Below are 12,515 nucleotides of genomic sequence, written 5' to 3' on the forward strand. Positions count from 1 at the left end.
TACTGCTTAGTTGGTAGCAGTGGTAACTGCCCACCAAGACCGTGTATTGAAAGTACAGGTGAATTCTTTACAAGTTCTAGTACTTTCTAGTACTTAGTAGAAGTTTGGGAGTGCAGCCACTGAAATGGAGATGGCGTACAGGCTGTGTCCTGGACCCCACTGAGGAGTAGTTTTTGGGAGATGTTGATATAGAAAGCAGATGAGTAATACATTTACAGACTTCCAATCCTGCTGGTGGCAAGAGAACTCAAGGATTCATGAACAGTCACTAAACCAGGTCAAGGAATAATTGACTTACAAAACTTATACAAAAGCACTGTACTTTTATTTTTTAACTCCATACAAAATTTGGTTAAAAACATTAAATAGGTTATGAGCTTGAAGATTAAGTCAATTTTTTGAAAATGTAGTTGTTTTACTTTGGTCACCAGAGCCACCTTCTAGCCCTTTCTCCTGTATTACAAGCAGGTGCTGTATATAGTAACTTTCTTGCTTATATCCTGAAGGAGGGAACGGACCTCTCCTTCTAACCTTACTAATTCTTGAGCTTTATCTTCCAGATATTTTTGATTGTCTTCATATTTTCTTTCTAAATCTGTGGAAGATAAATATGAACAAGTTATATCCCAATGATGACAAAGTGAATAAACTTCAAGATCCAAAGTCTTAGGCATGCCGTAAAATTATTTTATAAAATCAAGCCAGGTAGAAAGACCCACCTTTGAGCAGTTGCAGCTTGCTATTTGCTTGAGCCAAAAGTGCTTTTGCTTCATTTTGTAGCATTTCAGCTTTCCTTCTAGCATCAGCTGACTCTTCAGTTTTTTTGGCAATTAAACTTTCTACTTTTTTATACTTTTCATCAAGTTCACCATCCAGAGTCTGCAGTTACACATTTAGACACAAAACACAAAGGATAAGTCAGCTTTCAGGGCAGGCGTTTTGGATTCAAAGATTTCAGGGACATTTTAAGGTTACAGCATGTCCCTCATTCTGTACAGATATTAAAGAAAGCTGTCTGGAAGAGATGAAGGACAGCCTGGATAGGGAGAGTAGCTTAGGGTATTTGAAGGCTTGACAGCAAGAAATTAGGCAGATATAACAAAATTGTAGAAATTTATAAAACATTCGGTTAAGTGCCCTCAACTATAAATGTCAACACAGCTGGAGTTCAATAACACAGTACTGAGTACAGTATTGGTTGGCTTACCTTCTTTACACTGTCTGCGTTTTGTTTTATACTGTACACTGCCTTTTCAATGTAGTCAGCCTCCCCAGAGCTCTGAGTAGCCTTCCGCTTCAGCTCCTCCACACTCCTCTCTAGCTCACTGATGCGCTGAGAGGCGTTGAACAGAGTTTCTTCAGAAGCTACTGTTTCAGATTCGATCTGAAAGAATATCAAGTAAGCTGTTAGTATTAGGTTAAAAACTACAAGGAAATCTGAATAAATTATGGTTTATTGTGACAAATATATCTTAGTAAGAGAATCTGGGTGTGGGGATTATTTATCTGCATTACCTCTATAATCACACAAACCTCTTCAAATACCAAGTATTGGACATATAGTGGATCAATCCTGTAATCCTGACTACATGGGAGGCTGATACGAGGGGGGGGGAGTGGAGAGGAGGAGGAATGTCATGCTTTGATGCTAGCCTGGAGTAGGTACATTTCTGAAATGTACCTAACACAGATGTGGGGCTTAAGTGGTACCTGCCTAGTAAGTACCAGACCCTGAATTCAATCCTAAGTACTTAACCTGCCTCCTGAAAAAGGAAGTATTACAAGGTTAGTGGGAGACTTAAAAGGCTATTTTGCAATTTTTCTTTAGACCAATGGAAATAATTGAAAACTTCAATTCTTGCTCCATTACCTATATTTGTTCATATTGTTCTGATCTGAGTCTGGTGTAAAAATTTTCTTAGCCTTGAAAATCACTCCTGAAAAGCTTTACTACGTTGAGAAAGCATTTTAGGAACACTTAAAATTTAGAAGCAGATGAGAGGAATTTCCACATAACGTTTTTTCTTACCACATTCTGGAAGTTTAATCAACTCTAAATGTTAAACTCTAGTAGTGTAATCTAATTATAGGAATGTTCCTTTTATAAAGCTTGTATAGGAATGTAAGATTACATATGACCCAAGGTTACAGCTGAAAGCTTTAAATATTGAGCTATTTAGTGGGGGGGTGGAATCTAGGCCTCTGCCTAAGGTTTTACAATTTGATTTTCTAAAGGAGAATCAAGCTTTTTAAAAAACTAGCAGAAAATAAGCCATGATACAATAACTAGTTAAGTCTCCAAAATTTACACACAAGCAAGTGTATTACATGTGCTGTTACTGGGGTCTTTGATTTTTTTTTTTTTTGGCCCGGCTTCGGCACTGTCCTTGGATACTTTTTGCTCAAGGCTAGTGCTCTGCTACTTAAAGCCAGAGTGGTGCTGTGGTTATTCTGTGTATGTGGTACCAAGGAGTCAAACAGGGCTTCGTGGATGTGAGGTGAGCACTCTAGCACTAGACTTCGTTCCCAGCCCATGTTACTGGGTTTGCACCAGGCTCCCTTCCTTTTTTCTACTCAAGGCTGGTACTCTATACCATGTGAGCCCCAGCTTTTACTTCTGGCTCTGGTGGTTAATTGAAGCCCTAGACTTTCATGCATGGATTGGCTTCTAATCTGCAGGATTTTAGGTGTGAGTAATCACAGCCTGGGGCTCCCAATGTGCTTCACAAAATAGTAATTTTTAATGTACTGAAATAAAGTTCACTAGCATGTTAAAAGAACAACTAAAAAGTATGGACAGCTAACTATAGAGTACACTATAGTGGAAAAACTTTTTTCCAAGTATATTTCTATATAGAGTGGCATTATATGTAGCACTAAGAAGAGCAATTTGCTGAGGAACAGGCAGAGTTCATTTCACTGAGCACAGTAGGGGAAGAAAGGTTTTTTAACCCGTCAACTAATGCTAGCAGAGCATGCTGAAATTCATCCCCCGATAATGAGTAGAAGGGGAGGCTGAAAACATGCTTTCTAGTGAGGATAGTTTCAGATTGCTAAACGCAGAGAATTGTTTTAACTATTGAATTGAGGAATTCTTGTTCATGGATGACATGTGCTTGCTTTTTGAATAAAAATACATCCATGGGTCTTTTCTCCCATGATACAAGCCAACTGTTAGCATCTCACCGAAGTTAGCAGGGTCTGGGTTCCTTGGATATCATCATCAGCTTGTTTAATTGCCTTCTCTGCTGCCACCTGGGCCTTCTCTGCTTCTTCCAGAGCTTCCTTCACCATGTCTGCAGTGACTTTAACATCCGTTGCACTTTTGCTGAATAAAATGCAATATTGTTAACAAGAAAAAAGTATATTCTCTGAGGAAGTAACCTTTCTTTTAGAGGCTAACATTCCTGACAAGATCTACAGTCATACAACTTCACTGATTAAAGAAATCCCTTCCTCCATTCTAGCACAAGAATCCCCTGTAGCCATGGTATCCTAAGTACCTGGCTCTTTTAGCTTCTTCTAACAGCGTCTCTGCTCTGGCAATGTCAGCAGCACTCTGCTGTAGAATAACCTCTACTTGAGAAAGGCTTTCCACTCGTTCACGGATATCTTCTGTCAAGCTTTGTAACTGCTCTGGGGTGCTAGGCATTTCCATTTTCAATACTTCATTAGCAACTGCTTCAATGCTGTCCAAATCGGCGCCGTCCTCTGAAACAAAGGCATTGTAAAATCACAGATGGCTTGCTCCTTCAATCATGTGGATCACATATTGTGAATAGCGTACCAAGGCTACTACTCAAGGCGCACACTTCCTGTTGGAGAGTATAATCTAGCAAGGTGAAGAGGATGACTGCAGGTTGTGAGGCTGGGGTACTGAGGGTATCACAGAGAAACTGGTCAGGTCTGGAAGGAAAACAATGTCAATGACACTTCCAGATTGGAAAACAGAATGGACTCAACATGTCTCCAAATCTGGCAGAGTAAGTGGTTTCAGGGTGATAAAACCACAGGCTGCTGTTTAATGTTGGGACTTGAAGGCAGCGAGAATGTTTGAGAATGTAAGTGCAGATAGAGCTTGCTGATACCCTCTACCAGTTATCTAGACTGAGGAAATTAGAGAAAAGGAGAGAAATCTAGTCAGAACCAAGAAGATGAAGGAGCATGTGACATAGCTGCTGACTCCCCCCTTTATAAAATGATAAAATTCCTCTCATTAAATACTTTGCTTTTATGGAAAATCAAGCTTTAGCAGCCACTTTGTAACCATGAGGGGCTATTTTAAGGAAAAAAAATGGCAGACCAGAAAGAACAGTACATAAAACTTGAGTCTTCTGCACTCATCACACTGGAAGTGAGATAATTTCATCCATCAAAAAGGACCATTATGGGGCCTAGTGGTAGAGTGTTCTAGTGGTAGAGTGCATGGGGCCTAGCATATACAAAGTCCTGAGTTGGATTCCTCAATACCACATACACAGAAAAGGCCAGGAGTAGTGCTGTGGCTCAAGTAGTAGGGCATTAGTCTTGAGAAAGCTCAAGGATAGTGCCCAGACCTGGTATTCCACAAAAGAAAAAAAAATGCATTTTCTGTAGCCTATAATGTCCTTACTAACACTTGAATTGTGACCAGCAACAAAACTCTGAAGGTGTAGAACTTTCACTATAATAGGCAGCAGATACTCTAAGTTACATAATTGTAAACTTGGGACAATACCAAAAAAACTACATATTTTGTATCTTTAAAAACATACAGAAGTAATTTCTTTTTTTTTTTTTTTTTTTTTTTTGCCAGTCCTGGGCTTGAGCTCAGGGCCTGAGCACTGTCCTTGGACTTTCTCAAGGCTAGAGCTCTACCACTTGAGCCTCAGCACCACTTCCGGTTTTTTTCTGTATATGTGGTACCGAGGAATCGAACCCGGGTCTTCGTGCATGCTAGGCAAGCACTTTAACCACTAGGCCAAACTCCCGGCCCCTACAGAAGTAATTTCTAACGTAAGTAAATGCTTTTGATTTCTGCATGTGTGACTTGGGAATCACATAGGGAGAGCCTGCACCGCCTGACACTGGCTGTTGCTTACATTCACCTTTACCCTCATACTGAAGCTTCCTAAGAAATGCATTTCTTAACATGGGTATTTTTTTCCTTTCTTGAAAGTGTTACTTGGACATAAAGCAACATTTCTAGTAGTAGTCTGCCAGAAATGGATTTTACCTAAAATTCAGGATCTAAAAAAAAAAAAAATTCCTTACCAGTCAGAAAGTCTCTGATTTGCTTGATCAAATTTCTCAGGTCCTTGTTGCTTTTGTCTACTTTTTCTTTGGTGGTGTTTGTTTTTAACAGAACATCTTGAGCATTCTGTTTTGCTTCATCTGCCTTCAGTTTAGCTTCTGAGACCTAAATATCAAGAACAGATACCCCATGGAACAATTTCACTCTTTCTAAAAACCAAACTAGAATGTTACTAGTACTCTAAAACACATTCTCCCATTTAACAAACTACTGTCTTCCTATGTGTTGTGGAAATATTGAGCACATAACTATGGTATTCTTATGGCTAGCATTTATAATTTATGGTTTTTAACTCGACACATTTGGTGGTTTATAAAATGTCATTTCAGGTACCAACATATTTCTGAAGAATGTTTTGGAAGAACAAATGCCAAAGAAGTATTTTTGTCTATTGTGGGGCTTGAACTTGGGTTGGGTGTAGTCCCTGAGCTCTTTTGCTCAAGGCTACTGTTCTACCACGTTGAGCAACAGCTTCACTTCTTGCTTTCTGGTGGTTAATTTTCTACCTGGGCTAGTGCTGAACCACGAAGTATCTTAGTCTCCTGCGTAGCTAGGATTATAGGCATGAGCCGCTGGCGCCTGGCTTAAAAAAAATCATTTCAAAAGTTCAAATGTACAACTTTGCTACTTTGCTAACAGCTTAATTTATTATTTTTACTGTAAACATGGTTATCTTGATTGTCTAATAATCTTAGAGCTACAATATTAAAATCGTACAGTTAAGGCTCTTTGTTCAGTCCTAAAGCTACTTGGTGAAAAAGAATTCCAAATCTATGAATAAAACCTCTTCATCTCTTACCACCTTGACCACACAAAAAACATGACCTTTCATACTTGACATGGAAATGCTGATGGCATTTGGAATTGATCTCTTTCTTTCAGATCCTCTCTAGACTTCAAATGAACATGAACAAACATAACAAACTTACCATCCTGGAAAGCTGTTCCACTTCAGCCAGGGCACTCAGGACATCTCGGTCAAAGTCCATGGCTTTCTGCCAGGCATTGTGGGCCACTGTCACCAGACCACCACAGCCAGGTCCTCCACATTTCTTCTGTCCTTCATCCGTTCTGCAGTTTGGGCCTCCACACTCAGATTGGGAACAGTCTGCCCCTGGAGGCGTTCCACAGGTCTGGAAGGAGCCAAGGATCAGCCACAGGGTTAGAGGAGTCTGTGGCAGAACAGCTGTGAGGGCCTGGGTGGCCCCAGACAACAAGCACGTGTGGTCCTTGGCAAGGCAGCAGTGGTACTCACCACACACTAAGTTGAAAATGAACTATACAGAGAGTGAGGAAAGGCATGACTTAGGTAACTGTAACCCCCTCTACAATAACAAAAACTTTATAAGTATTAAAGAAAAAACTATATAGGATTCTGCAGAAGAGCAAGAGCTCAGGGAATAGCCAGCCTATTTACGACCAATGGAAGTCTCACACCTGCCCCAATGTCACATTGTTTTCTGCCCACTGTATCATTATTATCTACAGTCAAGTAAGGTCCGACCATTGTGAGAGCCAAAGGACACATCCTTTCCCCCCTAAGCAGGTGGATAGAAAATCAAAAGGTATAGTGGAACTTCTTTGGGCCCAGCACCATGTTAACTGCTCTGATAAATAAGGATGACTGCCTCTTAGTAACTTTCACACCTAGTGAGGAAGACAGTTCCTCCACTTAAGTAGCCAAGAATAGCTGGGTGTGGTAAATAGGAAAAGAAATGGGAGGAGAGATGGCTGAGGATGTCAGTACTGCTGGACAGGGCAGGGTTAGTTGGCTGCTGGGCTCTGAGCAGGAGAAATTTACACTACAGATGTAAATGGAAAACAACAGTATGAAGAAAAGGTGGAGGTGGCTTTTCCAAACTGCCCTTCACCTCCACATCCCACCAGCTCCCTTTTCTTACCTACCAGAAACTTCTCAAAAGTTCCCTTGAGTGGTTACGGCAAGTAAGTACAAATTCAGAAAGTACAAGTGTGCTACATGACAAGAAAGGCAGGAAGAAAGTATCTTTTTTTTTTTTTTTTGCCAGTCCTGTGCTTGAGCTCAGGGCCTGAGCACTGTCCTTGGACTTTCTCAAGGCTAGAGCTCTACCACTTGAGCCTCAGCACCACTTCCGGCTTTTTTCTATGTATGTGGTACCGAGGAATCGAACCCGGGTCTTCATGCATGCTAGGCAAGCACTTTAACCACTAGGCCAAACTCCCGGCCCGGAAGAAAGTATCTTAAGATGCCTTTTCTTAGAAAATGAAAACAATTTACTGCAATGAAATACCAAAATACTTTCTAAAGAGACGAATTTGTAAGAAAAGTTAGTCAACTCACCTGGTAACTTTAAGGTAATTATAATCCCCTATATCTAGTAAGAATCACATTCTTGGTTTACTGTAAAGAGCTTTGGAAAATGGCTATTCTGTATGACGTAGAAGCCCATGAGACCCAATCAGAAAAACAAACCTAAGACTGCAATGTGACATCAAGCTAGATCTGTATTGCTTCAATGAAGAAAAACAGACATGAGAAAACCAGCATGTCCACAAAAGAACTAGAGGGGACAAAAAACCTCGCTAAGAAAAGACGGAGTAAAGCCCATAGAGTTTTCACACAATAAATGACTGAGATAAAAGAGCTGGAAAAGCTGGTGGCAGGAAGCTCACCAGGTAGAAAAAGCCTGCACAGAGGAAGCACTCATTTATTTACCAGGCCAGAGGAATCTACCCCAAGCCACTCCAAGCTGCATTTGGTTATAATGCAGAAATCATTTAGCAAGCTTTGCTGCTTTACACTGAGGTTTATAGAGATTTTTTGACAAATGAAAAGATAGAACTGCCACTTCATGCCTGTAAATAACAACTTTATACACTGCAATTTATGTACTGCTCTAGGCTTTTTTATTTATTTTTTGCCAGTCCTGGCACTTGAACTTAGGACCTGAGTGCTGTCCTTGGGCTTTCTCAAGGCTAGAGCTTTACCACTTGAGCCACAGCACCATTTCTACCCTTTTCTATGTATATAGTACCAAGGAATTGAACCTGGGTCTCTGAGCATGCTAGGCAAGCACTGTACCACTCAAGGCCCAATCTCCTAGCCCCTCATTTTTCATTTTTATTTAATAAGCAGTGACAAGAGATCTGTGTACTCATTTCGACTTGATATTGAAAGGCTTCCCAAGATAATATCAGTCCTTGCAAGCATGAATAAAATCAGTCATAATACAATGCAAATGTGTATTTTTTGTCTTATTTCAGAGCAAGTGAGGAAGTAGGAAAGATGGTGGCTAAGACAAAACTAGTAATAGTTTCCAATACACATTCCCTCTTAACTATGCCCGTCTCTAGGCTAAGAAAATGCAAGTCTTATTCTAATTAAGCAAAACAAAACAACAAAATACAAGAAACAATCTGAATTCTCCTTGGTGTCCTTCCATGAAAAGAAGTAAGGAAACAGGAGTTTCTTTTGGCCTATTTCCTGATTTTCATTAAACACACTACTCAATTTCATTTGGCTCCAGAATTACTTTGTAAAAGCTTCTAGGAAGTGAATAAGTTTTCTTTACCAGGGATGAGAACCAGAACAAAGGAACACTTCAGCTAACATGCATGGAAAATGAAATTGTTTTGCTTTATGATTTTTTTTGAAAAGTCATTTGGAATAATTCAGAATTCTTCCACAGAGATGGATTTTTCACTTCTAATAAAACTATGTCCACACTGTAAAAAGAACCCAGTATTATTAAAAATACATCCAGAGCTGGGTGCTGCTGGCTCACGCCTATAATCCTAGCTATTCAAAAGGCTGGGATCTGATGAGGATCAAGGTTCAAAGCCATCTCAGGCAGGGAAAGTGGGAGACTCATATCTCCAAATTAACTACCAGAATAACTCAAAGTGGTGCAGTGGCTCAAGTGGTAGAGTGTTAGCCTTGAGCTGAAGAGCTAGGGACAGTGCACAGGCCCAGAGTTCAAGTCCCATGACTGACAAAAAGACACACACTCCCATCCAGTCAATACCTCCATAGTATGAGAAAGTAGTCATGATTCTTGTGCTCTATCACAGAGAAACAGCTTAAGGACAGGGAATTCAGAGGAAATACATGTTCTTTTTCCTTTTTTTTTGGTGGGTCATGGGGCTTGAACTAGGCCTGGGCATTGTCCCTGAGTTCTTCAGCTCAAGGCTACTGCCCTACCCTTGAGTCAAGCAGCATTTCCCATTTCTAGAGGTTAATTGGAGATAAGAGTCTCAGGTCCTTTTGTGCCCGGGCTGGGTTTGAAGCTTGATCCTCAGATCTCAGCCTCCTGAGTAGCTAGGATTACAGGTGTGGGCCCAGCTTTTTTTTTTTTTTTTTTTTGCCAGTTCTGTGGCTTGAACTCAGGGCCTGGGCACTGTCCTTGGTATTTTTTTTTTGCTCAAGGCTAGTGCTCTGCTACCTGAGCCACAGCACCACTTCCAGCTTTATCTGTGTATATGGTACCAAGGAACGGAACCCAGGGCTTCATGCATGCTAGGCAAGCACTCTACCACTAGGCCACACTTCCGGTCCAAAGTTGGTACTCTTACTACTTGAGCTACACCTTCACATCCAGCTTTTACTGATTAATTAGAGGTAAGAGTCTCAAGACTTTTCTCTCCAGGCTGTCTTCAAATTGCAATTTTCAGATCTTGGACTCCTGCGTACCTGAGCCTGAGCCTTCAGCCCTATGCTATTTTTCCTGTCTTGGTTGATTCACACAGTCACTTGAGCCATCACTGAGTTATCAAGAGTTATTCTGTGGGTTCATTTGCAAGCTGCACCGTATTATAGGCAAACCAAGATTTTTTTTTCTGCTAAAAAACATTATGGGAGGAACACAAAAGGTACAATGCCATGTGCCTCTAGTCATATAAAATAATATTTATAGAAATAAACTCCAGGAAATGAAAACAAGGGTTTTATCTTTATAAAAAGCAATATCAACATACAAACCCTCAGCCTAATTTTAATTATGTTCTAAAATCTAAGTGCCAGGGATTGTATATAGATTCCCTTCTTGAATATTTGTTAAATAGGTCATTCAAAATATGATGTAAAAACCAATGTTAATAAATTCTTTAAAAAAAAAAATCAACAACAATGAAGACATGGATGTGAAACCAAAGCCAAATCTTACCATTTCAGCAGCGGCTGAAATATCTAAACTTTGCAGTTTGCCTGACAGTTCATCAAGAAGGCTGGCCTGTTCTTCTTGCTTTTCCTTGAACTGGGACTCTCGCTCCATCAGCAGATCTTCCACTCTCTCCCGCATGGAAGCTGACTGATCCACAGTGTTGTTGGGATCCGTTGTGGTGGCATTCACCCTCTCTTCAGCCTCAAGAGACATCTGGAAGTACTTAGTAATACTGTCCAAAGCACCTAGGGGCAGGAAACCAAGTTGCCCACAGTTAATCTCCCTATACACGATTTCCTCCAGTAGTGTCTCTAATTTGATATCTTCTGACCCTGAATTTACTATCAGGTTTTACAATTCAAGGAAAAAAATTGGCACCTAGCAGGAGGTCAAACATCTGGGTAAAAAAGAGACAATAAGTCAATTGTGCAGATGTTGCTTCTATATATAGGCAAATGCAGTTTTTTCAGATAGCTGCTGCCAGGCAGCCTGTAGTTATGTCCAGATGGTTTTTTTCCCTTTCCTCATTTAGCTAGTATCAACTAGTAACAAATGAATAGTATTCTCCACAGTAAAAAACAGCATGACATGTTTTGGCTTTAGGAACTTGGAACAGAACAAGAAAAAAGTCAGCTGTGCATAAATAAAACAGGACAACTTAGCACGATCTCGTATGTTTCTACTTTTGCTTTGGTAGGGAGGGTTTTTATGTGGTCTCTGAATTTGTGAAAGATCTGGATGTATTTGCTGGCTGGCTTCCAAGTCTTCCTATTTCCAGAAAGTAAAAGTATTTGCAGAATTACAATATAATAGATTAATTATTCAAAGAGTCTTTCCCAAGAAAGGCCCAAGAGCTAAATCATGAGCTGGAAAAATCAGAACATGTATCCTAGTCTAGTCTAACTAAACTACCACTTTTCCCTGTGAGACTGTTGCTGTATCTCTTAGTTGAACTGTGACACAAGTTACAAATTAGTACCACAGGAAACTGAATCCTCATCTGTGCCACAGACTCAGTAAGCAGAAGTTTTAAAACTATTAGAATCTATTTTTTAGGTTATTCATTTTATTAAAAATGGTAGACCACGAAATTGACTGTCCAGAATTTAGTTACTGTATAAGAAATGCTCACCCCGAATATCTGAGTTTTTGATAAATTCTAGTTGTTCAGAAAGTTCGTTGACAGTCTTGTCCAGGCTTTTTGCTTCAGCCTGCAGCAAATCCAGTTCCCCAGTGGTGCTATTGTTTTGTGACGCTGTGTCAGCTAATTTTATTTCTACTTGAGACATCATTTCTGTAACATCTTTGGTTAGTTTCCTGTTTAAAAAAAAAAACTTATGTAAAATAAGCAAAGAAGTCTAATTTTTACTTTTTCTTTCTTTTTGAGACATGGACTTGCTTTGTAGTCCAGACAGGCCTTAAACTTGTAATCCTCCTGCTTCTACCTCCCAACAGTTGGAATTTTAGGCATTTGCCACTCCCCCCGTCCACACACTCATTTTTACATTTTCTATTAATATTGTACTCATTGTTTCCTGTGATTTCAAAGTTCCATCTTGAAGTACTGATTTTGTTTTTATAAGGGAACTTATATCTCACAATTTGTCATCCACCTACGACTGAAAAAAACTACAGAGAAACACTCAGCCCTGATGTTATGGACAACCATGGCCCGATTCCATGGCTCTGTAGTAATGAGCTCAGGTCAGGGTGGCCTTCAAGCTTGTTAGTAAGCAGCTCCAAGCCCATAGAATCACTAGGACTGAGACACACAGGACTCCCACGTGGAGCTGTTCTTCTCTGAACCCCAGCATCTCCTTCAGGATGTTACATCTGTGAGGAGGCGTCCAGTCCCCAGGAAGACAAAGGGAGCCAGCCAGCTCTGCAGATACTCCCCCTTCCCAGCAGCTTCCCTCAGAGGAGCAAGTGATCATTCACTGGGAATGAAACGAAGCTGTCATATTTCCTTTGCAACCCAAGCTCAGCTCACTACTCTGCAATCTTCCTTTCTGCATGGCTGTACTTGATTCATCAATGTCTAGTATATTCCTCTATGTCTGCATACTGTAAAGAAATTCACACCT

General features: G+C 40.3%; 1 protein-coding gene across 1 annotated transcript in view; it reads right to left on the bottom strand.

Annotated features, from left to right (window-relative positions):
• Window positions 1-303: 303 nt before the first annotated feature.
• Lamb1 (laminin subunit beta 1) overlaps window positions 304-12,515 on the bottom strand; it is a 70,065-nt gene continuing 57,853 nt past the window's right edge. Inside the window, exons 26-34 of the mRNA XM_090333006.1 lie at window positions 11,564-11,748; window positions 10,435-10,676; window positions 6,223-6,426; window positions 5,254-5,398; window positions 3,504-3,711; window positions 3,187-3,328; window positions 1,208-1,384; window positions 720-879; window positions 304-595 (exon numbers count right to left, since the gene is read on the bottom strand). Coding sequence (XP_090189132.1) covers window positions 459-595; window positions 720-879; window positions 1,208-1,384; window positions 3,187-3,328; window positions 3,504-3,711; window positions 5,254-5,398; window positions 6,223-6,426; window positions 10,435-10,676; window positions 11,564-11,748 — 1,600 coding nt within the window. The 3' untranslated portion in view covers window positions 304-458. The remainder of the gene's footprint in view (window positions 596-719; window positions 880-1,207; window positions 1,385-3,186; window positions 3,329-3,503; window positions 3,712-5,253; window positions 5,399-6,222; window positions 6,427-10,434; window positions 10,677-11,563; window positions 11,749-12,515) is intronic.

Source organism: Megascapheus bottae, chromosome 5 (assembly GCF_031878675.1).
Source record: "Megascapheus bottae isolate mThoBot1 chromosome 5, mThoBot2.hap1, whole genome shotgun sequence".
NCBI lineage: Eukaryota > Metazoa > Chordata > Mammalia > Rodentia > Geomyidae > Megascapheus > Megascapheus bottae.